Source organism: Parasteatoda tepidariorum, chromosome 2 (genome assembly GCF_043381705.1).
Source record: "Parasteatoda tepidariorum isolate YZ-2023 chromosome 2, CAS_Ptep_4.0, whole genome shotgun sequence".
Lineage (NCBI taxonomy): Eukaryota > Metazoa > Arthropoda > Arachnida > Araneae > Theridiidae > Parasteatoda > Parasteatoda tepidariorum.
In genome coordinates, this window is record NC_092205.1 from 15,937,841 (window position 1) to 15,964,989 (window position 27,149).

Sequence of the window (27,149 nt, forward strand, 5' to 3'; positions counted from 1 at the left end):
GCATGCCCACCCTTCTGTGAGTTTCAAGGTTAAGTTGCCACTATTTAATTTACAACCCTCGTATGTGTGTGCTATTGTAAATGACCGAAATTAGGGGTTGTTGAATTCCACTGATGAATGTTGACAATCACATAGTTGCTTCGGTAAATGTCCGAAATATATATTAGGATTAGCTACATTTGCCCGATATGCCCTACATCAATGTTCAAGTGCCACAGCTCAGTATGCATTTAACCGGTACTCCGAACACTGATGTTTATCCTAATCTATTCTCAGCAGATATTGAAATATCGAATAAATATATTAATATCAACGAATAAATTAATATCAAATTGGATATAACAAATATTTCTGTCATTCACCAAAGGGACTACGTGATTGTTGACATTCACCGGTGAAAGTCGACATTCTCTTGATTTCGGTCATTCACGGTGACATATACATTCCGACAATTTTATCTCTTTAATATGATATACTTTAGGTATACTTACATATTTTTTTTTTACTTTCAGTGGAATTTGCATATATCCCGAAAGATTAATACCACTGAACTTAAAAAATAAAATAAAAAAGCTCAATGGTATAAACTTCATTTCTCCGCAACACAAAATCAATTTTATCACAGCTAAACATTGATAAATATATATATTTATGACTATTTATCTAAAAAAATTATCATTCGCTTTGTTTTACTTCTTAATGACTACTGGAAAATGAGCTATTATTTATTTACAATAAAAATACTCGTATATAGAATTTAACTTTCAAATTTTGTGCAACTTCGAATCTAATGTCAAAAATAACTTACATTTCACAAAAATGTCAAAATAATTGATTATTTTTACGCGGCATTTTATTAGAATAATAGTTTAATTACTTGTGATTTTATTAAATAATATCAAAAAATTGAAATTACTTTAGTAAATGGTTATGATGTTAACATACTTCGGATAAATAAAATAAAACTTTTTTTGTGTAAATTTTTGATGTTGCAACAAAATTTCATAACAGATCAACTACTTCGTTGAATTATTAGCTGTTATGTTGTAAATATAGCAGCTAATTAATTGTACAACTAATTCATGTATACATTGAACAACTAATTCACTGTATAATTATCTGATATGTTGTTTCCAAAAAATAAAAAAAACAGAACAGCTAATTCTCTGTATAAATAATTCTTCTAAAACGTCGTTTTGACGTTTCTAAGACGTCAAAAAAGTTTATGAAATAGCTCATTTACTATTAAAATGGTTCCGACTATTGTATACGTCTGAGATTATGCTTTGTTGAGATTAAAACAGTTTTGAAAATCTAGTTTAGATTTTTTTGCTGCGCGAATAAATTGAAACTAAATTTTAATTATTTCTGATTTAGATTGTGAACAACAATAAAAATGACATCAGAAGAAATAGTCTTAAGTTATAATATCGAAATTTAAATGAACATAGTCATTTTCTCTGAATAATTAATTATTAGACATTTCTGCTTTCCATTTCTTCAAACAACAACTTATAAAAGCTGTATTGTTACTTGCATCTCCTTTTCTTTCAATTCAATAATAAATCAATATATTGTGCTTAAAAAGGGAAAAGAAACCTAAAGTTTGAGTGAGAAAGTATTTCTGAAAGTTTTGTCCTTGAAATAAAATAAAAAATGTCGTTCTTGACTACCGAGTTGGTTTGAGTCTGTTCAACGCAATTATCATTGGAAGAGAAAGTAGTGCAAAAGATTGTTCAAATAGACTTTGAGCGAATGATGTTGAAGTGCAAGAATCTGCACCATATGTGTAGTGTGCACAATGTTCTTGGATAAGAGGACTGGAGATTTGGTCTAGGTGCTGTTGCAGAAATCGAGCAGCGTCTTGACCACAATCTTGACTTACATAGGTGTACTTGCAGACTACAAAATCATTAAAAGTACTGAAAGTGATAAAACAAATATGTAAGAATCATTGAACATACATTATAAGATAATATACATACAATAGTTTGCATTGTTTGAAAGTTAAGTTATTATATAACATCAACATCATAAAACGCCTGCTGTTAAAGGTGGAAAAATTATACTAGATCCCTCTTCCAAAAGTTGGTTGTCAGCTAAGAAGATCATGGTTGTCACAGGCCCGCAATTTCGAGATCAATGGCTCAAGGGATTGAGTGTTCGCCTCCCAATGAGGTGATCCGGGTTTGAATCCCAGCTATGGCTGGTCAATACGAATTTCACACCGGTATGCACCGACGCACCGACTACACTGCTTACGTAAAGTATCCTCAGTGGTAGACGGATCATGGGTTAGAGTTTCCTTTCTATGGGAGGTTTTCTTTTTTATCGCTCTTTATGAAACTCAAATGAGGGTTAGTTCCCTCGAAATGCCCTCTACAATGGCAAATTTCTTCCAATATTCGATTCAGGAGCTGAATCTGAACTGGTCTTCTGAATTGGGTTCAAAGTTCGAGGCTACGGAGTTGAACATTGGTAGTCGTAAAGTTAAAATTGGGCCTGCTGCTCAATGAGGGTTATAAAATTAAAAATAATGTGGTCAACATTGTGCAGCTCCCACTTTCACGTCTCAGATAAGCTGGTACCCTTTTATCTGAAGCTGGTTGAGCTGCAATCCACCACCGGAGATTTATCCCTAGTCCTTCACTAAGTTATATCAGTGCCGTCACGGCAGATCCGCAAAAAATTTATAATCTCTAAAATGAGCAAAATGAATGATGTTGGTCTATCAGATAATAGTGCACAGTAATAGTGAGGATTAAAAGGAAAAGGCTTAAAATTTTTTTAACTCTACACGATAGACTAAATGTAGCTGATAGGAAACTTACGAGGCTACATCACAGCTGGTAACACAAAATCTTGATATCAAACGAAGATGTTTTTTTTTTTTTTTGAAATTTGATGCGTCGAATTTGAATACGTTCGTTATTTAAATGCCAGTTAAATGGCTTGTGAGTTATTATGAAAATAATGTTCATGCTGTATAACTGAAAGATTACACTGATTGCAATGTGACGTGTTCTGTTTTTCAGGAGATTGACGATTTAACCTAATGTAGATGCTTAATTTGAGTTTCAACATTAAGTGAAATTAGTTGCCCAACTTCAGAACTGAAAAGTTCTTCGAATATACAAATAGAGCAATGTGAAGAGTCACATTTTTAACTGAAATTTCAGTATTTTATACTCATCTTGAAATTCGATGTCATGTCTTCGGAGCATCCTCAGGGATGTTTCCCAGACCGTCGCCAATAGCCTATTGTTCAGCTCTAGTGCGACGTAAATGAACTAAAACAAGAACAACAACCTATGCTCGTCACCTATTTGTTGTAGCTCCCTTACCCTCGAGAATTGATATATTATCTTATATGGTTTGCTTAGCAAACCATGCTCGCTACTAAGTTAAATCCATTTAAAAGGTGCTCTGGCGTAGAATCTGAAGAATTCAAATCAATTATTAAAATATTTAAAAACTAGTTCCTCGTTGAAAAACTAGTATTGAAACAATGTATTTTGTTCAAATTTTCCCTACATAAATTCAACTTTTTAAAAAAGAAAGTAAATTTTAATAACAGCTTTTAATTCTTTATACTGAAGCTTATGCTGCTCGCAATATTTAATCAAAACTTTAATTTTCAAACATGAAGATTTTTATTTCTCCAACTGTGTCCCAACTCTGATCCTGCTTAAAGCCTATTTTTTAATTAAAAAAGAAGAAATTCTTATTTATCTGGCCGTTCCCCAGAATTCGTATCGGAATCTTTAAGCACTGTTAAAGAAATAAAAGAGACTTCTATTCGAACGACCACTGATCCGGTAAATAGAAACACATGTTTCTCCAAAACATCGTAATTCAATTAAGGTTTCCCTTTCTACTCAATAAATTGTTTCCATAAAAAAATCATTTTTCGTAAGGAGGTGATTATTTAATGAATTGAATGGGAATTATTTTGCTGAATAAAAACATTTCTTTCGTGAGTGGCAATAAGAGAGCGATCTTGATGAAATTTGTAAAAAGAATTAACGTTTAAATTAATGGATTTAGATATTCTTTTGATATATTTGATAAATCAAATAAGTGCATTAAAATGAAGTTTTTTTCTTTTCTTCTTGAAGATTATTCTAGTGGATGAAAGATCAAAGGTATTTTACTGATGTTTTTTTATTTTTAAAGAGTCATTACATCGAAAGTACTTTTCGTTAACTGTTTCATTTCATTCTATTGCTATTCAAGTTTTGGAAATTTAAAAAAAAACATTTTTTGTTCTGGATACACTTTTAATATTGAAATTAAACTATTGCATTCATTTTTACGTCTTGGTGTATTAGAGTCTTATGTGAGGTACTTTTTCTTTTAATAACGAAATCGTTGATTTGTCATTAAAAAGAAAACAGTCATTGTGAATGAACTCAAGCATTTAAAACAGTTTACACCAAATTAAAAAATATATATATATATACATACTGTATTTTATTAAAACTCATTAATATAACGATAAACAGTTATTTTGGTTATTAATTATAGATGTGTTTTCAAACAATTTAGAGCTTAATATATGGTTAGATAATTTTCTTTCATTATGACTTTTTAAGAAATTTTACCAAAATATAAATGGTTAGAAACATATGTTTTCGTAAATGAATGAAGTTTTTGCATTTTAAATGGATTTTATTTCAGCAAAGTATGCAAATATGTATTTTTAAACGGTTTCGTTTGAGACGTTTTTATTTGAAGTGGTATTAGGAATTTGTCACAATTCCGGGCTGTTGGCTTATTCCGTTTAGGGTGCTGGTTCTGGAGATTACCTTAACTGTCTTATAAGCGCAGTCTTTTAAAATAATGAGGTTGTCAACCCAGCCGACAGGCCTGTGTAGGGGTTAGGGAACTGCCCTTGCATCAGAAAGGTTCTGGTTCGAGTTCCGGGCAAGGCATGTATGTTTCTTTCCTTCTCTCTACTATCTGTCCTTACTGTGGGAGCAACGTTGGCCCGCCCAATATGTTGCCCCTGAAGGAATGGCCTACAAATCTGCCCTTCAGATGCCTGTATGACCTAGATCATTAGGGCATTGGAAAAAAAAGTTGCCAACCTAATTAACTTCGGGAGCTAAGGATCATTACTCGGAATACACTAGCCCAGTATTCTCTTCTCTGTATATGGAACCGTTGTTCGATATATTGTAGGCTGACATTTTCTAGATCCCGGTCAATTAAACTATTCCCTGCCATTTAAAAAAATTATCAAAATGAACAACAGAATATTGTATATATATATATANTGAAAATAGCTAAGTTTTTACGACACTCATTAAATGCTTATATTTCGACTTCATATATTTATATTTCTTGGTGAGGATGTCCCCAACCAAATTTACGCCATTCATAGAATGGGAAAAAAAGTTAAAAAAATTCAATTAATATATATATATATATATATATAAATGTAGAGTTTTTTCCACCGGCTCAGAAATTCTTCAGAATTCTCTCTGACTATGCTTTAAAGGAATTACAGAATGAACTACATTATATTATGGCTTTATTAAAGGAATATGAACATAATAGGATTGATCTGAATAATTATTTCAAGGGCTGAACGATTTTGTGAATTGTTGAAGACCAAACATATTGGTTCACTAACAATAGCCACAAGACTTTCGATAATGTCATTGTGTAACAAAAATTGCATTTGCAATTATTTCATTTATTGTATATCGCTTTCTTTCTATTTATATATTGAAAATTGCTTAAAAATTAAAAAAAAAAGTTATAGAAGTGTTATAAATTGAGCAATGTAATTTTTTCTGGAACCGTTGAATCAAAACTAAGTACGGTCACTCACCAACAAGATTCCCGCAGACGATCGTCCACATCTCTGTTCTTGTCAACTTGAGCAGAGAGTTGAACTAAGTGCCGATATAAAGGCGCACACTTTTCTTCAGACAGTGACACATTCTTGTAACAAGGGGAGTGTTTCAAGTAAGCTACAAGTAAAGAAAATTAATTTTGTTAACAATAAGAGTTAAAAAGGATTGGACTTCGTGAACGATTAATCCGCATTTGCTTTTACTCGAGAGAATATTCCTACATGTTGTTGCCGTCAGCTGTAAATGGCGAATTAATTGTTAAGATCTGCTGTAAATTGTTTGTAATTGAATGTAGCTTTCATGCTTTAAAATTTTTTTTAAGGTAAATAAATAAGTTTGTTCTTAAAATTAGTTAGTTATAAATTTTTTTGTCAAACGCAAAATATGTGCTAAACAAATTAGGTTAGCTTAATGTCTGCCCGATTTAAGAGCTTTAATTTCTTCTCCTTTATTTGTTCTCCTTTATCGTAAGAGTATCTTCTTCTTCTCCTTTATTGTAAGAATCAATAAATCTAATATCTATATTACAGATATTAGAGCTTTTATATTCATTAGCTTCTTTACATTAAATATGTCAGGGATGTCCCAAATATGATACTATCATAAACGTATCATTTCCTTTATCAGTCTATTTCAATTATAGAAAGGACGCCATTAAAACAGAATATGTTGCTTGCAAAAGAAGTTTTAATGTTGCCAAAAGAGACTATGAAGCATAGCTTAATTCATATTACAACACGGGAAAAATATGTTGATTACAAAAGCTAAAACGCATGTTTCAATATAAGAAGCACATAAGACTTGATGTGGCTAAGATAGCCTGGTTTGGTGGGGTACTTGACTCACGTTCGTGAGAATGGGAGTTCAAATCCAGCCGGAATCCAGTTCAAATCCAGCCCATGTAGTAAATGGTGACTGTTGAATGTTAAATGTGTCTGGTCCCAAAGTCCTCCATGCTCCCATAACATATCAAACCTCTAGGGGTACTGAATTGGAGATGGATCGTTCTCTGGTTCAGGCCAAAAACGATCTGTGGTTGAATGGATATGTGAATGGGTTCGCCCTATAAGACGAGAGTGCCATAAGTCAAACTCTTGGCCATGGATGGAGCTACTGGAAAACGAAAATAATCGCATCCTCTCTGGCTTAATGTCCGACGACAACAACAACAAGATTTGATTTTACACTAGAACTCACACCCTTTGCCAAATTGAAAATGTATCATCTTATGAAACTCCGGTATCCTACTGGAACCCATAAGATACCCTATTCAATATCGAACCAGAAATGTATACAGACTTATGGCTTCGAGGTTAAGGCATTCAGCTGTCATTGTGGAGAACTGGAATTCGATCAGCTTCAAATCGTTGTGTATCAGCTTGTTTGGAAAATAAAAGCAGCCGATGGGTAATGCTGAACCTATTGCCTCCATAATGCCGCTGTTCTCACGAAATTTCAGAACTCTTAGCTCCACCCCCATTGGCCCACAATGGGCTGTTACGGGAATACTTTTTTTTTATGAAACACCCATCCTAGTACCCTACTGGAACCGATATCATACTGAACCCCATATAATATTTATCCGATATTATATAGTAAAACTTGTATTCCAACACATCCAGTGAGTGTTACGTGGAATGTTGTTCATAAAAGGGAATCAAAGCACTCACCGTCTTGTATGGATCCTGGGACGCAGAGTTCCAACAGAAACTGGCGAGCTCCAGCCACAACGTGATTAAAGACTTGCCTCTGAGTTGGTGTAAAGCAATGCTTCATGTGATCGTCCACGCAACTCACACTATCCTTCAATGTTCTGAAAAAATTACATCATTTGGATGCTTATGACTTTACATTACATTTTATTCACACTTACGTATCTATTTAAACTAAACGTTTGTTGTTTACTAAAATAAATAAGATGGGGGATTAGAATTTCAATATTTGATAAGCTTTATCAAGAAAAAAATTTTTTTTTTGAGAAATTAACTATTTACCATATTGTTTTATAATTTTACAACCGTCGTTGAACAGTTGACCCAATTTTATGGGTTTACGACTACTAATGTTCAACTCCGTAGCCTTATAATTTTGAACCCAATGCAGAAGGCAAGTTAACTCCTGGATCGAGTATTGGGAGAAATTTGCCTTCATGGAGGACTTTTGGATGGAACTTACCAGCATTTGCGCTACATGGAGAGGAAGACTACGAAAACCTCCCACGGTTAGCCAGACGGCAAGGGAACTCCAACCCATGATCCGTCTCCCACTGAGGATATTTCACGTCAGCACTGTGGTCGGTGCAAGCCGGATGCAGAATTCGTATCGACTGGGATTCGAACCCGGTTCGTCTCATTGGAAGGCTAACGCTCTATCCCCTGAGCCATCGCAGCTCTACCGTTTGCGAATAACCACAACTATTTAATTCACAGACGAGAAAAAAAATGAGTTAGGGCCATATATAACTTAAAACTTAGCAGAATTAGGTGCAATGCAGGCATTGTAGATTATTCCCAAAGCTAGTATTTTAAAAAAATAATGAATATTTTTGATGCTTCAGACTTATTTATTTACACAATTATGTTTCCAACAAGCATGACGTTCAATAAGACGCATTTGAATTAGAATGTCAAGTGTTATAATATTCACGTAACGCGAGTGAATGACCGAAATCAAGAGAATGTCGACTTTCGCCGGTGAATGGTAACAATCCCATAGTCACTCTGGTGAATGTCCGAAATATTTGTTATATCCGATTTGATATTAATTTATTCGTTTTATTATATTCATTCGATATTTTAATATCTGCTGAGGATAGATTAGGAGAAACATCGATGTTCGGAGTACCGGTTAAATGCATACTGGGCAGTGGCACTTGACCTTAAAAAACATTGATATAGGGTATACCGGGCAAATGTATACAGGACAGAGGCTCTTAACTGGACCTAGTATATATCTCGTATATTTACCAAAGCGACTATGTGATTGTTCAATTACACCGGTGGAATGGAAGTAAAAAACCACCGATTTCGGTATATATATATATATCGTCCACGCAACTCACACTATCCTTCAATGTTCTGAAAAAATTACATCATTTGGATGCTTATGACTTTACATTACATTTTATTCACACTTACGTATCTATTTAAACTAAACGTTTGTTGTTTACTAAAATAAATNTTTTTTTTTTTTTTTTTTAAAGTTCAGTATACTTTTTAACCTATCCACAATTTTTCTAGATTTGGAAGAATAAACAATATCCACTACATTTGATGACCATATTTAATTTACAACTTTTTTTAGCAGTTTTCCTATTGTAGCCATACATATATGTATTGTTATACAGCTAAACCTACATATCCCTTTATCCCTCTTCAACTGAAAATTATCTTCCAAGAATGCGAGCTTCATTTTGACAGTCTAGAACGTCAAAATGATGTTGATCTAGTTCAGTTGATTTATTTAAAAAGAATAAGAGATATGGCTGCTTAAAAAAGAGCATCTTCTTTGAAACAAAAGTCTTTGCTGGATTTCTTTTGCAATGGAAAATAAAGAAAAATGTGGTAAAATCAGTAATTGACAAAAACATTGTAAAAAGCTAAAATATGATTTAAAAAAGAGTAAGAAAATAAATAACTGAAAAATATTTAAAAATTTAAAAAAAAACTTTCAAACACGCCAGAGCTATTTTAGATAGTACTGCCAGTCCTAAGCCTGAAAAAAGTGTGAAGAGAAGTTAGTGCATAAATAATAATCATTTAAACTAGATTTTAAACAACTTTCCAACTATCCGAGCTTTTCATTATCCGAACCACGTTCGAACCCGAGCAGTTCGGTTAATCGGTGCTTTACTGTATATATATAAACATATTAAATCCTCAATTTACACCGATAAAACATACTTTTGCGAAGTCGAAATACTAAACTATTCTAATGATGTTTAAAAGTTATTCTAAACAATTCTTTGCTTATAATCGTTATGAACCAACTGAGTTTTCATTTTTATTTGGATACAGAACTATGAGGGAATGCAATATAATTAAACAGACATTCAGAACGAACTGAAAAAACTGACAGATCTTTCAGGTATACTTTCGATGATGCCCTGTCTTTACTTCATAATCGAAGAAAGCAAAATACAGTGATTGATTAGTTTTGCACAAGAGATGCTTTCGAAGAACATTCTTTTGAGGATTTACTCTTTGTTTTGTACCTCATTTCATTATTTGCCTTTCCAGCTCATAATTTATTCAGCGTGTAAGAGACAAATAATCAATCAGAAGAAGAAGAATTTTAGTGATTAACTGTCAAGATAAAATAAATACCTTTCATTTAGTTGAAATGATTCTGCTGAGAAGGAGAAAGAAAAATGGCTGATAGCGGAGCATATAAAGTGTGGTGGATTCAAAAAGCTGCATTTTCTTTTAAAAAAGCGTTTCCTCAAAAATTTGCCGATAACTTAAATGTACCCTCTCTATCCCATCAATTAAAAACAAATTAAATTAAAAATACATGAAACTAGATAATTAAATTGCGGCATTAAAAAATGTATCAGTAAATCTGGAATATTTTCTCATCAAAAAACTTAAAATATTCAATGAGAAATTATATTTTAAAACAAATTCAATTAATTCAATAAATTGAAAAAAATCTATATTGAATGATGACTGTACTGATTGAGATTTAAACAGGATTTAGAGAATTAGTTTGTGAAACGACAGTCGCTTACCTCCTATTTTAAAAGCATTAGAATATGTTGAAAAAAAGATATATTTTTTCACAAAAGGAATATTTATGTTTCATATTTTGCCTAAATTAAAAGCAGTAACAAATGATTTGTCTATCCAAGATGTGCCTCTTAAACTACAAAATATTAATTATACTATATTACTTCTTCTAAACATTATCAATAATAAGTCAGATTCTCAGACATGTCTTGATAAACAAAGTTTTAGAAATATTATATCAAAAACCTTCGTTGAAATATTACATCAAAAACCTTTTGCTTCTTACGGCCCTATCAGAAATCCAATAAAATAAGCAATATCCAATAAAATCAATCCAATAAAATAAAATAAACAATATGAAGCAGTTTACTTATAAGAAAATTAAAAATTAGGAAACTGATTTCAACAGTTACACGATGAATTAATAAATTATGTATTTATTATTTTTATTAATAAAATTCTATTTTTGTTAAAAAATTTACCTTGCTTTTTTTTAAAAAAAAGAAAAACAAATAAGAAGGTTAGCACTAAACTTATTAAAAAAAGTTTAATATATTTTCTAATAACGCTTCGAAATTAAGTATCCTTCTTAAATTTCAATAATAGGGATATTTCGCACTTTTATGTTAGCTTCCGTACGCTCTCGTACGTAACACTGAAGTAACTGCGCATGCTCGCGTTTATTTTAGATGCGACGTATCTTAACGTTATGTTGGTTTAATTTACGCTACAAAGACAAAGCTACAAGCACGCTGTTTATAACTGTTAGATGTTGTTTTCTGCTTAAGCTTACCTTCGAACTAAACGCATGAACATGGAATGTGAATTGAATGAATCGCGTGATCTTAAATTGGCGAAATCTCACTAACAGTTACGAGAAGAAAAAGCCGCAGTTTGAGTGTCTTAAATTTGTAGCAAAGTTTTAGTTTTAAACTATAAAAATTAAAATATATATTAAACCTCTTTAAAAAGATTGCAGAAATCTGGTGGTTTTTTCCCCACTTGAAAAAAAAATCTTTGACAGTGTCTTACAATAACAAAGCACTTTTCTCAAATAAAAAAAAATACAGTTTAAGGTTCCTTACACTTGAGGCGAGGCGATATTTTGAACTATTCCAATGAAGTGGTGCGGGGTGCACTCACGGAAATGCTCACGATTTCGGCACCGCTTGGCATTCTTGGCGAAAACTTTTTAAGTCAAACCTGCTCTGTCGTCGAATTGCTTTTGCGTAGCGTTTGTAAACAAGGGATAGAATTGTTTTCACTATTTTGTTACAATGGCTTTCATTGTTTTGTGTTTTCATAAGATCATGTAACGCAAATATTAAAACACAAAATTCTCTTTGCAATATTTAGTATTAATTTTAATTAAATCTTTCAAATTAAGCTTTAATCAGAATTTCGAAGCTGGAATTTAATTTTAAAATTTTATGACTGTGAAGAGCATTGACCTGATGTCGTATTCTGATGCATTGATTGTATTGACTTGTTTAGAGTTTTCTCAGAAGTGTTTTTTATTATCAATTTCTCAGTAAAAAAAAATTTAAATAAATAAATAATTAAATAGATAAATGAAATATTTTTTTACTGATTTGATTTAAATTTTAACAAAATCTTTTTATTGTGTATAAAGTTATAGTTTTTTTTTTAATTAAACTCCAAACTCATAATTGAAATATGTGCAATGGAAACTAGTGTTATACTTGCGAACAACCTTTTTTCGAGTTTAAGTGTTGTTAATTATGATAAAAGTTGACATTGTTGACAATGTAATTTTCTCGATAAAACAACTTTAGATATTTTCTAAGATGCAAGCAATCATGATGGATAAAACAAATCAATTAGGCTAAAAATAGCATAAATGCTAAAGAACAAATAAAAGTAAAAGTTCTCTTAGAGCCCTAAAATATATTTTACTTTTATATATACTAAAGTGTAGGTTGGTATAATCAAACTGTATCAACTGTTGGTATAATCATATAACAGAGAAACTCTTATGTCAAGGCACAATAACTAATTTTAGAATACAAGTTTTTAAAACTATATACAAAAACATCTGAAATATATTTCATATTAACAAAATAGTTCACTGTTGCCTTCTAAGGATAAATTATTTTAAATGTATAATTTGCTCTTGTAGATCCATTTCCTAAGATATTCCCCAATTAATTATTATTTGTGTAAAAATATCAATTTTTCTGTGAAGTATTTCATATTATTTATTTTGAATCTATCATGCCTTTTTTTTTTTTCTTATACTGTTATATAATATCTTATTTAGTAATGTTAATGGCCCTCTTTTTTTAGTGGTATAATTATAAAATAAAACTTGGTTCTTGTATTTTATCACTTTTGAAATTACATTTGAATAAAATAATGTTAAAGTAAATTTGATTGGATTAAAATTAAATAAAACTTTTTTTCTGAATTTTTATAACTTTTGAAACTGCAAACTAATGAAGTAGATTCATTAAAATCTTCATCTTATTGAAAATGAATAAAGTAATAAAGTTAAAGTAAAATGCTGCATATGATAATGAAAAATATATAAATATTTTTTTAAAACTTTTAAAAAAATACTTTTGAAACTGCAAACAAATGAAAAAAATGATAAGATTAAAGTAAAGCACTTTAAATGTATTAATTGATTTCTCAGGTCTATTTTTTCAGATCTATCTTAATTTATTATTTGCGTAAAAGTATCGATTACTTTGTGAATAATTTCTTATATACATTTCCACATTGAAAATTTTCACCTTTTTCTGATTAAATGTTTAATTTGATGAAAAACGATTTAATAAAATCTCCTATATCTGAAAAAGCAAACAAGTGAGACAATTTTTTTTAAATGTGCATCCTTAACTCATTTCTCAAATCTTTTAGAGTTCATTATTAGCATAACAATATGTATTTCATTGTGAAGAATTTTTATTATGCATTTAGAACAAAAGAATTAATCTTTTTTCCTAATTAAGCATCTGAAATGCTGAAGCAATAAGCAATAAGCAATTTTTGCAATGTATTGCAATAAAAAAAGTACCTTATATAAAAGTTCCTTACATTTGAATTACAAACTGAATGCAATATGCCTTAGTATATAATTAGCACACAAGACTTTATATACATAACATAGTAAAGAATGGTAAACTGTCTTAGCACGAGATTAAAAAAAAAAATTTTTTTTTTTAAATTTTAAAAAAAGAAACAGAATAGATTTTACACCTTTAAGAACAATAATTAAAAAAAAAAGAAGTTGAAAAATAAAATTTTTACGAGAATCTATTTTTAAATAAAATTCTGAGACATAAACATTAAATTAAGTATGAATTTTTCATTCAAAACGAAAACTGCTTATAAAAAATATAAGAGCGGTGTGAAGATAGAAGTAAATAAGAAAGAAATTTATAAATAGAATAGAACAATCATTTTCCTACTCAATCAACGAAATAGGGTTGCACGCTGTAGCAAGATGTGACGAATAGATCGGTCGGGTTACCATATTTTCAATTTTGCGGTTTTCAGAGTTCTTATTCTCGACCGCGCCAAGCGGTGCCGAAATCGTGAGTATTTCCGTGAGTGCAACCGGGGTTCGATCCCGGCGATGGCTGGTCGATACGAATTCCGCATCCGGCGTGCACCGACCACAGTGCTGATGTGAAATATCCTCAGTGGTAGACGGATCATGGGTTAGAGTTCCCTTGTCGTCTGGCTAACCGTGGGAGTTTTCATGGTCTTCCTCTCCATGTAACGTAAATGCCGGTTAGTTCCATCAAAAAGTCCTCCACGAAAGCAAATTTTTTCTAATGCTTGATCCAGGAGCTCCCTTGTCTTTTGAATTGGGTTCAAAATTACAAGGCTACGGAGTTGAACATTAGTAGTCATAAACGCAAAAATTGGGTCTGCCGTTCAACGACGGTTATAAAATATAAAATAAAAACTATGTACAGTGAGCAGCGATGACTCAGGGGATACAGCGTTCGCCTTCCAATGCTGTGAACCGGGGTTCGATCCCGGCGATGACTGGTCGATACGAATTCCGCATCCAGCTTGCACCTACCACAGTGGTAGATGGAGCATAGGTTAGATTCATAAAAATAGCTTACTCCATCCTAAGGTTTTATTTCTTTTGACGACAATTCCTTCGAAGGAAAGCCTTTAAAGGTAACATTATTTTAATAACAAACCTAAACAGGCATTCTAAGGAGCCTAAAAAATAATAAAAAATTAAATTTATAATCAGATAAAAATGAATTCAAATTATATCCCAGCTTTTACTTATTTATTTTGCAGGTCATTTTAAAGAAGTAGGAAAGGAATTAAATGAAGCTAGAATACTCGAAAACTTGGCTTTTCTTGTAATTACGCCTTTTGTAAACAGCAGGTTGCAAAAGCCCTTATTTACTTAAGTGAAATAATTGAGCTAGAATTCCCCAAATACGATTAACCCCAGAAAAGTAGTGACAATTCTAATGTTTAACCTTTGTAAAATAAAGCATTAAAAGCCACTACTTTGTAATCTTAACGAATAAAACTGGGTCAAGATTTTTTTCTCTAGATTATGTACTGATAAGCTTGTGATTTTTAATGTATCGATAAATACCTAACTATAGCGTATGTGAAACTACGGATTTATCTTTCTTTACCTCATTTTGGAAAGAAGATATAGAACTCAGGAAGCTATGAATCTATTTCCATGCATGTATAATTATTGTTTATTCAAATAAAGCTCGTTTTTAGTTTTATTAAAAGTTGGTCATTGCTTCTAAAAGATTTAAGCTTTTTCAAAAACTATTCAACCGATTTTGCTTAAATTTTGTATTTTGCCACGTAAATTTAAAATGATGCAAAAACATTTTGTACCTTATAATTCAAAATGTTTTCGATCATTCTTAAATAAAATAATAAAAAATTATGAATGTTTACTAAAAGTTAAAAAATTATGAATGTTTACTAAAAGTTAAAAAATTATGAATGTTTTACATGGAATTACCTTTTTATACACGAATTTTATAGTTGTGTGCAAAATTTTTTCATTTTGTTTAAAAAGTTCTCGAGATGTAGCGAAATATGGAAAAAGTAAAATTATCATTAAGGGGTCCAAACTTTGGAGGGCTCTCCCGACCAAACTATTGGGACCTTATTTTCCAGATTGAGGCTACCCCCAATAGTTTGGGGGTCAGAAATCCGAATCCGTTGAAAAAAAGTACACTTTTTGAGAGAAACTATGTTTTTTGTGTCTGATTTCATAACTTAAAATATCGCCTGCACTTAATAATTAGCATATTTGAGGTCACCCCCTCAAACACCACTAAGATTGAGTCCTAGAACGTGAAAATACGATCATTAGGATCAAAAGATATACGGACCCGTTTTTTGAAATTTTTTTGGGCACTATACATCAAAAGTTCTATACATACGAATCTATAAAATTTAATCACATTAATTGTGTACTTATTTTTCATCATCGTTTCCACCTACTATCCAATTTGTATTTAATTTTTCTGAGAATGAAAAATGATCAAGGTTTTTTTCTTAACTATTCTCGTATTATTTTCATTTTAAAGAGATTAGCGATATACATGTTAAACGACATTTTAGTGAAAAAAGGGAGCTTTAGATTGTATAGAAACCTTTCGATACTACATACAAAACATTCTATTTCTTTTAAAAACTGCTTCACTGAAGAGTTAAGCAATGCGTAGAAATAAATGTTCGATTCTTGCATGCAAAGTATATTCACTAAACTATTTGATAGAACTTAAAATATTTGAGCACACTCTAAAAATTTTGCAACGAGATTACGGCCAGTGACTGGCAAAATAGTTTCCAGTCAATATCCGTAAATAGAAATTTTTTAACTTTTACCCTTTATCCTGACCATAAAAATACAGGTCTACCCGTAAATTTTTCACGTAAAACATATGGCTATTGACCTTAAATTAAAGTCATGCTTGTGTAAGTTATCCTCAATTTGGACGTTGATGTTGTTTGAGACTCAGGCTATTTATTTATCAAATCAAGGTGAATTATGGTAAGAGACGAAATAGTGTAGCGCTGCCATCTGTCGAGGTGTGAGAGAGTTGCGTGTTCGTTGTCCGTGACCAACAATGTCGAGGTTTGCAAGCGAGGCGTTCTTTGGCACCAGCTGGAGGAGAGCGTGAGACTGTTGTATCCGTAGGCTGATGCTGTGACCACCATGGAGAATGGACTACACCCCCGAATTGAGTAAGGAGACTTACACAGTGGCTGACACAGATGCTGTAACCACCATGGAAAATATAATTCACTCCCCGAATTGAGTAAGAAGACTTATACAGTGGCTGACACAAATGCTGTAGCCACGATGGAACACAGAATTCACTCCCCGAATTGAGTAAGAAGACTTACACAGTGGCTGACGCAATGGAAAGTTGCATGAAACCCAATTAATAGTAAAAGTAATTTATTTCTATATTAGACAGAATGTAAAGTTTAGTTTTGGTGGTGAAATAATTATAATTTAGTATGAATTCGAATGAAAAATATATTCATTTTATAAATTTATAATTTTTTTAATAATTTTTTTCATTATAGCTGTGGGTAAAAGTTGAGGCAAAGGTAAAAACAATTAATACAAATGTATTTAAGAATAGCTTTTTTTAAAAAAAAAATAAGTAAATAAATGAAAGCTGGAACTAGACTTTTTAAGTAATGGTTAACTGAAGCTACAATTACGGTCTCTGACCTTCTTTCTGAATGAAGAGAGCTGGCCGTATAATTTAAGGCTCAACTCTCTGAATTTTACGGAAATTTCTTATGGTGTAAATCTAAATTGAAACTAAACATGAACTTCAAGGAATCATCCCACTTATTAATTTAAAATTGTTTTTAGCACTGAACTTGCGTATGAAAACGCATGTTTAAGACCGTGCTTTAAAATGACCATCCTCCTACAGGAAAATTGCAAAAAGCGACGAAAAATATTATAATTCATGGTTTTAACACTGACATTCGATTCTAGAGCTATGCAGAAAAATTAAGAATCAGGAAGGAAAAAGAAAGAAAGATGTTTACCGACAAACAGCTTGAAGTTGCAATCGTGTTGTGACCAATGCCAGATCGTTTCCTTGAGTGACCGACTGCAGCGATGTCAGACATCCATGCAACTGATGAAGAGTGCACTCCTCGCAAACAACTGTTGTGAAGACTGAAAAAGACAAACATTTCTGAAAATTATTGATTTTTTATTATAATTATATTAGGAAAATTATAACCATTTCTTAAAATTATTAATTATTTATTATAATTACATTATGAAAATTATAAACATTTCTGAAAATTATTAATTATTTATTGTAATTATATTAAGAAAATTCTAAACATTTCTGAAAATTATTAATTATTGCTGCAACAGAAATGGATATTTAAGAAATTTAAGGATTTTCCTGAATAACTTTTGAGATGCTAGTAGGAATTTTCAAGCACTAACATAAGGAAGATACTCTAAATTCACTTATTTATTGTGATTTTGTTTTTACAAACAGACATTGAGATTATGCAGTAGCATGCGATTTTTTTTTTCTATTTCTCTTTAGTTGAGCATATATAAATTTTTAAAAGTGTACCCTTAGGGGTTTGAAAAGTATTAAAAACATGAACAAGGCCAATCTTTAAAGATTTCACATTTTAGTAAATTAGTTAGATGGTATGCAATAGTGTTAAGAAAAAATGGTATGCCATATCGTTTGGTACTTTACCATTCTGGTAAAGTACCAAAATTATGGCTCGACGCTAAGTTAATTTTTTTCGGATTTTAACAATAGAAAGTGAGGTATATGCGTTTATTTTTAATTTTTTTTTATTTGCAAAAAGCATAAAAATCACACGATAAAAAAATGACTTAATTCTTTTTGCCTGAATCACCAAGATATGCCATTAACGTCTGCAACAAATGCACAGAAAAACATATATTCTTAATATACTTTTCCAATTATTCCTAATTGCATTTGTCGCTTAATATAGAAAAATTACCCAAAAAGTAGTGCTTCTTCAACGACTAACCTGTAAATCAGGCTTTTCCTCACAATGTAACTATCTGTTCGAAAACGTGTCACGGCATGCATGCACGCCACTTCATTTAATTGCTATTCCGTCGGTCAATAAGGGGCTTCGATTGTACGGAAGCATGCCATAATTAGAAGACCATAAATTCTTGGCTAAACGACACATTTGTCGATTCGTGCCATCATTGCCAGATATATTTTTTCTTCTTTCGACCATTTTTGATTTTTGTTGCGCGTATCCGGTTTACAAGAATAAGTTTTCTTTTGCTTTTTCTGAAGTTGGAAACAGAGAAACGATTTCATTTTTTGATAAGGTTTGTAACGGAAGATGTTTCATAAAGGAATCGATATTTTGCGTGCATTTTTTTTTTTTCACTATTAGGTACCGAAGAATTTTTTTTCCCTTTACATAATCTAACAATTAGAATTATAAGTTTTATTTCTTTCTCACTAAAAATTTCTCCTTTTTCTTAATCGAAGAACATACTTTTTTTTTAAATTAAAAAATCTTCATTGAAAATATGATAACCCATTTGATTAGATTAAAATTTTAAGTTTTACAGATTAAATTGTAAAATATTTGTAGAAAAATGTCAAATACATTATATAAGAAAAATTAGTGATGCTTAATTAGCTATGCATAAACCATAGTGTAGTGCAATCAAAATAAAGATGATTTATGGCATATGGGTAGTATCATATGATTTAACAAAGTTTTTTTTCTAATAATTTTGTTCTAATAATTCCACACTCAACAGGCATTTGACTATTTTTTTCAATGAATGTGATTAATATCCTCTTAGTAGTCGGATCATGGGTTAGAGTCCCTTTGCCGTCAAGTTAACCATGGGTGGTTTTCGGGGTTTTCCTCTCCATGTAATGCGAATACAGGTTAGTTCCATCAAACAGTCCTCCACGAAGGCGAATTTCTCTCCATACTTGATCCAGGAGTTCCTTGTATTCTGGATTGGGTTCAAAGTTACGAGGCTACGGAGTTGAACATTGGTAGCCTTAAATTCAAAATTGAACCAGCTGTTCAACGGCAATTATAAAATATAAAACAGAATAAATGTGATTGAGCCGTGGTGGCTGAAGGAATAGAGCGCTTGTCTTCCATTGAGATGACCCGGGTTCGAACCCCAACAATGGCGTGTGATACGAATTTCGAACCCACTACATTGTTGACGCTAAATGTTTCAGTGGTAGACGAATCATGGGTTAGAGTCTCTTTGCCGTCAGACAAACTGTGAACCGTTTTCGTGGTTTCCCTCTTCAAGTAACGTGAATGCGGGTTAGTTCCATCAAATAGTCTTCCACGAAGGCAAATTTCACCCAATACTTGATCCAGGAATTCTCTCGTCTCCTGGATTGGTGACAGAATTACAAGGCTATGGAATTGCACATTAGTAGTCGTAAACGAGCGAGTACTTCGAGTTATCGGTATGTGCTCGGATGACCCTTTGCAGGGGCAGGTCAGGGTTAAGCTAGTTATTGGTAGTCGTAAACTCAAAATTGGATCGGCAGCTCAATAATATCAATGTGATTCAACTATCATTAATTTATTGAATCAAATGTAAGCAAATGTAATTGTTTTTATATGCGTATTACCATGGATCAGAAAAAAAAATTGGGAAATCATGCAATGGTGGTTTTAGAAGGCACGTGAAATATATTTATATTCAGGGAATAGTCCACAACCGCCCCGGAATTGAAATTGGATGTTGTAGCTTTTTTTTTCAGAAGGAGGATAGAATAGATTAGCCAATAGAACATACATTTTACTTTAATATGGCAGACAGAACTAAAACTGATAACTTCACAGAGAGTCACTTGACTGTAGTGTCTGAAAATTTTGCTGTGTCAATAAATGGGCAAAAATCTCTAAAAAAAGTGCTCTTTTTAAAGTGCTTTTGCATTTTTTTAAAAAAATAGGTCGATGTTTCTAATATTTGATATAACTGAAACTATTATGCTTTAAAATCAAATATTTTTTGCTGTTGTTTATTCTGAATAAAAAGTTTTCATTCACTCCCTCTTTAGTCCGAACTTGGCATCCTGTGACTCTTGCCTGTTTATACAACTTTTTGACAAGTGGAAGAATTGACCTTGATTATGTGCTCTTTGACAAATGGAAAAATGGAAATTTTATTATGTAAAAAAATTAACAAACGTCAAGCTTAGAATAATGGGAATATTATGGAAAGTAAATGAATTTTGTACTCTAAAACAACGGGAGACCTTACTTTGGTGGTCTTTCGTATATCATTTTAAAGTTGTAAAATAGTAAGAAATACTATCTCTGTCAACAGAAATAAACTTGGTGTGAATTTTTTCAGAATTATAGACGAAAAATTCATCGTTTCCACAAATTTTGATCATTTTTCGCTTTGACGTCAGGTGACCAGATTTCTGAACCATGATTTGAGGACAAATCAACGGAGCGTCTCTGAAAAATTTTATGATTCGAGAACACGCATTTTGGTGATTTCAAAGTATATATTGTATTTAAAAAATATTATTTTGTATGTGCAATGATTTCTTTTTTTTAATTGATAATTAATATTAGATGCAGAACCATCTTTAAACTTGATTTCATTACAAAGCAGTTTTGACATATGATATTCTGCTTGTGTTGCAACATTATTTTTGAATGAGTCTGAATTTTGGAATTAGTTTCAGACGAATAAAAACGCACCCACGTTTTTGCTTTTCGTTTGTATTCTCTGCGTTGGAAAAAAAAATTGTGTGTTTCTCTTTTATGTTTCACTGCATAGAAAAATATGAGATGCTTCCACTGAAATGTGAGGTGATTTGAAAGTTTTTAATCACAACAATTGAAGTTCGAAGGGGGACAGGTTTGAGGACATCTGATCAACTTAGCTTGAGTGATGATCAAAACTGAACTTTCTGCTTAGCAAGAGTCTTCAAATTTAAATTGGAAATCTGTACATGCTTCCAATACAGCTTATAATTGTTTCCAAAATGACGCCATCAAAATGTATCGTTTTTTTACATCGAATCAAAATTTCAGCCATTTTTCGACATAAAAGAATTAACAAAATAAATAAAAGAAAGTAATTTTATTTTTGTCAGATTTAAAAACGAAATAACTTTTGGACGGTATTTTCGTTATTAGTTACTTCGACGGATATTTGGAAAGATAGGCACGTTTTTCTTATTAGTTCTGACGGAAATAAAATTATTTTATCCTTATTTTGTCTACATAAAATATGTATTTTCATAAATTTTATTTCATTTTATTATTATTTTTTTAATATAGCTATGCTTTAAATTTTATATAGCGTATTACGCAATGCAGGTAGTTCTAGTTAAAAAGACCTATTTTTAAGAAAAAAAATCACTTTTTTAAGAAAACAGAATCTTTTGTCGGAAATGGGAAGAAATAGTTTGAATACTTTGCGAGAAACATATAATTTAGCTCAAAAAGAAAATCATCGAAATATTTCACCGACATCAAAGAAATATCTTAGTTATTTACACTTATACCCTTTCAGATGATTAATAGAATCGAATGGTTTACCTAGAATGAAATTCCTCGCGGGGAATAGCTTACGTATTTCTAGGAAAATTCATGAAAACATTTAAAAAGATTAAATCTTTCCTTTCGCTCCGTGATTTCCCTGAAACTAGCATTCCATCTAGATATTAATCTTAACCATTTGCAAAATGAGTTCTTTTGGCATTTAATGAAAATTCTATTGGGTTGGGGAGGAATTTCGATACAACAGAATGTTGATCAACGTCTTGATTCAATAGTGAAAGTCAATCTTTGGAAGGTTTTTGTTTCCCTTCCTTTTAAGACTTTCGAAGAAAAGCTAAAGTATTAATCACAGTATCGTAGTTATTTGCTTGGTGTTTTTGGAAAATCAAATTGTTCAAAGAATTTGTTTTCAAGCTAAAATATAATATTAATATGAAGTATTATGTTCTTGTTTTTTTCTAAAAACTGGTAAAATTATCACAATCAGTAAAATTAATAAAAATTAAAATAACATATATTTAAGCATGGTTTTACTACTTCAATACATTGATAGAAAATCGAAATCCCTGTATTGTCCAGTGCTGTAAAGAAATTGCGAAGCAGGGCAACTCCAATACACTATGGCTCCTTTATAATCTTTTAACCGAAATAAATTTTCTTAAGGGGGTTCAGTACCTAAAAACCTTCAAAAAATAGAATTTGAGATTTTGATCAATAATTAAACTAGAAACTATTAGCTTTCTAATGATATATTGCTTTTGTTTAAAATCCACGTAGAAGTGCGCTTAANTTTTTGATTTAAAAAGTTCCTTTAGTACTGTAGTTTGTGCTGAAGTGAGCAGTTTTTTTAGAGAGACTTAATATTTTTTTAATTCAAAATTTTCGGATGAAAATGTGAAGCTTTTAAAATTTTCTGACATGCTGTGTAATTTTTTTTTTTTAATTTCTTTTAATTCACGAAATAAAAAAGTTCACTTCAGTATAATCTAGAATATCTATTACATACACAAAAAAAATTTCAAAGCTCTAACTACGATACTTTTTTTAAAAAGGTACATCGAAATATGCCATTTTAACATTGTCAACATAGGAGGTACCGAACCCCCTTAAAAACTCGAAAAATATTAAGAATCTTTTAAAAAGGTGTCAAAACTTTCCGAAAAATTTGGAGCCCAAACACTTTTTTTCCGAGATCGGACCATTTCTGTAAAATTATGTGTTTACCCTACAAAAAAAGCTAATGATTAAAAATAATTCGCAGTTCACCGTTTTTTTCTTCTTATTTTAATTAGAAAAAATTTCACCCTAAAAAAAGAGAATAAGTTTCACAAATTTACTGGACTTACAGAATTAAAAAGAAGATGGAGAGAGATAAATACTAGAAAGTTGGAGAACCCTTGCAAATTTTTGATATTTTAGAAACTTTTTCACACGCACAATCACACAGGGTGTTCATTAATCACCGCCCTTAAAGTGCATTTTCGTAATCCTTATTAAAATGAGCTAAACAATACGCAGATTAGAGGTTTAAAATTCAAGTTTAAGTAAAGGAAACACAAAAGAACTATTGTAATCTGATGAATAATCTATTTAGGAACATATATTTAAAGGCATTAAAATTTGTACCATTGCATGAGGAAACGTTAAGTTTTCACTTTCAAATTTCAACTGAAAATCAAATTGGTTTTTATTCTTTTACACCAGCCTTTTTGAAGTGATATCCCAGATTTTGGGAGCATTTTATTTCTTGCTTAAATATTCCTTTTTTTTTTTACTTTATTAAAATACAATCCCTAAAGTGTTTTGTTACTTCATTTTTGACAAGGATTTTAAGAATGCACATTCAGAGTGGAGATTAGAAAATAAGCTAAATTCTGTTTTAAATTACCGCCTTTGGCACAGAATTCTCTTGTAAAACCCAAATGATAACGTTTTCCAATGGTATTAAAAGCAATTACAAGTTTATTGCTCCAATCTGCTCTATTTATAAAAAAAAAGACACATTTTGTCCAAAATTGCTTCAAATTAATTTATTCTGTGTCGCTCTGTTTAAATGTGCTCTTTAATAAAAATGCTGCTTTATCTCCAACAAATCAAGCATTTTTTTTGCGAATTCGCATTAGATTTTCTCTATAAATAAATAGAAAAAAGAAATAAAAAAAATTAAAAAAATTGAAAATTTCGTTAATTTTGTATTGTTCGTAAAATTAAGTTGCATTTAAAAAAGTTTACTTCCAATTATAGATCCAAATGAAAACAATAATCAAGGAAAACTGATGTGCGATTTCACTACAACTACCTAGTCATAAACTTTGTATAATTAATAACCTTATATTCCCTTTCTTTCAAAACAAATTTTTTAAAAAAAATCTAATAAAAGGCGAGTTTTATCAGCCCAGATAAAATATACCGACTGTACACGAATAAAAATACCAATAAACGTGGAATTAATCAGCATGTGTTAGTAAATTCGGTATGGAGTGCTTGCCTCCCAATTTGACCCAGTTTCGAATTTCGACCATCAGCTTCCCCCAGTGTAGCACCGATCTCAATGTCGTTGTAAAATATCCTCTGGTAGACGGATCAGGGTAAGAATTTCCTTCCTGTTGGTCCAATCATGGAAAAGTTTCGAAGTTTTCCTCTTCATATATCGCAATTGCGGGTTAGTTCCATCAAAATTTCATCTTTCAGAATGATTGCTTTCTCGTTATCTGAGTCAGGTTTCAAATTGTACCGGCTGGGGAGTTAAACATACAAAGCCGCAAATCCCATATGGACTGGCTGTTCAATATCGGTGATAAAATAATTAGCGTGTGTCAGTAAACGCAGTATTAATCAGTATATGAGTTAGTTAATATAGTAATAATCAGTATGTGTTAGTAAATGCAGTAATAATCAACGAGAAGGTATGGATTAGAATTCATTTGAGGATTTAATGGAAAAGAACGGTTTATGTTCATGAAAGCAGATACTGAGAAGTACTCGCGGACAAGAATCGTTTTTCAACAGCACTTCACTGTGTGATAAACTCTCGGGGAAATTCGATTTTCACGTTAATGTTTTGTCAAAACTGAGTAAATTTCAAAATACAACAGGTGACAATCCAATCGCCATTTTCATAAAAATTAAAATGAACTGAATCTGTTTTTGCTTTTTGATCTTAAATGCGCGACCAACGAAGAATTATATTATTGTGAAACAAGAAATCAAATGTTCAGAAACTGCAAAAAATTAATTAATTCAAACAGATATTTTTGTTGCTTCCTTATTCTTAAAAAGAAAAACTCAAAATGTGTTTAATCAGAGAATCTGAGAAGTAATGAAGACTCATTAGCTGAATATAAAAAAAAGTACAATTTCTGCTATTTTTGGAAAAAATAAGTAAACTTTTTCAATTTGATCCACACGCTCACTCCCTTTCTTTAAGGTAATTAGGGAGATACATTTCAATTAAAAAATCATTATTTTTGCAACTTAATGAAAAAATGGAAAAAGGTGAAACTACTTTTATCATGCAGCACTTAAAATAAATGTAGAAATTAAAAACATTTGTAAATGAAGAAAATATCCACTAATAAAAAACTGTCAAATTATTTATAATACGTATTTAGCTTAAGTATCCATTTATTTAAGTGTAATCATGATTGAATCATGAGCTTTTGCATTTAGCTAAACTGTTAAAATACATAAAATTGTTCAGTTACTTGCAATAATCTAATTTATGTGTTCCCTTATTTTTAAAATTCTGTATCCTTAAGAAATACTTTAAATTCGTACTTTTAAATTTTGCACATAAACGATATATTGATGCAATATACAGTGATATACGATAAACCATCGTTTACTATTTAAAATAAATTCATTATAAATGTAATAGTTACCGTCAAGGTAAAAAAGCACGTTTTTCATATTAATCTCACTTTAAGTATTCACGATTGCCAATGCATAGTAAAACAAAGAAAGTGTGGATATAGCTTAACAATTTTCTAGTAATTTACTTAGTTTCCCTACAATAAAAATTCCTTTGACTCGTGCTAGCTGTAATATTATATGAAACATATATTAAGTTCTAATAAACCTCCTACATAATCAATTGTTTATTTGCTTGCTATTTTTGGGTTTAAAAAATCCAATATTTTGTTATATTTTTCACTATAATTAAAAACACGTATTTTCTACCATGAAACACCAATAATGTAGTTTTTCGCAGACAATTTGAATTATTAAATTTAAAAAAAAAAAAAACAGCAATTCCTATTTTAAATATATACAGAGTGATTTAATTCATGGCAGATTATTTTCTTAAGAAATTTTTCTAAAGTAGGCAATAAACAATTTGTTCCATTTCTATGATTGTCCAATGAATGTTGCCTAATATGACTCTCATTTAATGTGACGATCATTTCTTTTAAAAAACTTTTTTTCAATGAAGTTTAAAAAAATTGAGAGAAGCATTAAAATTATTTATGTTATGCCTAAATTTATAAAACTTACATCCATAAAAATATGTACTTTTCGAAACATTTGAATCACTTTCATTATTTTAGGAAATAAAAGATCGGAAAATTACATAGATTAAAAATACAAGAACTTGCAACAGCAGCACTTAGGTAAACATAAGTGTTATTAAGTCTCTAATGTAACAAAATTAAACGATGTAGATAAGTCAAGGGCAGCCCCAATTAAAAGAAAGCTATCCAAAAGGAGGAAAAGAGTGCCTCGGGGTCGTGAAACCTGTAAGACAACTCCTGAAATTTTTATGAAAATAGTGAGAGGAAAATTTCATTACCAAAAAACTTGCATCAACACTTTTTCTAACTTGAAATATATTTACGTGTATGCGCTCGATTAACAAATATTTTCAGCAGTGTCGGTACAATTTGGTATTATTTTTTATACCTCTTTGTTTAGAAAAATTTAATCTAAATTCCTATTCCCTATCGTTAAATTAATTTTTGGAGTTCTGAAAACTAAAATTTGAAATCCAAGAAAATAATTTTTATTCGATATATAT

At 30.9% G+C, this 27,149-nt stretch overlaps 1 protein-coding gene across 1 annotated transcript in view; it reads right to left on the reverse strand.

Moving 5' to 3' along the window:
* Positions 1-1,454: 1,454 nt before the first annotated feature.
* Positions 1,455-27,149, reverse strand: part of LOC107441570 (uncharacterized) — a 26,516-nt gene continuing 821 nt past the window's right edge. The window contains exons 2-5 of the mRNA XM_016054882.3: positions 17,645-17,777; positions 7,535-7,677; positions 5,840-5,981; positions 1,455-1,922 (exon numbers count right to left, since the gene is read on the reverse strand). Coding sequence (XP_015910368.2) covers positions 1,670-1,922; positions 5,840-5,981; positions 7,535-7,677; positions 17,645-17,777 — 671 coding nt within the window. The 3' untranslated portion in view covers positions 1,455-1,669. The remainder of the gene's footprint in view (positions 1,923-5,839; positions 5,982-7,534; positions 7,678-17,644; positions 17,778-27,149) is intronic.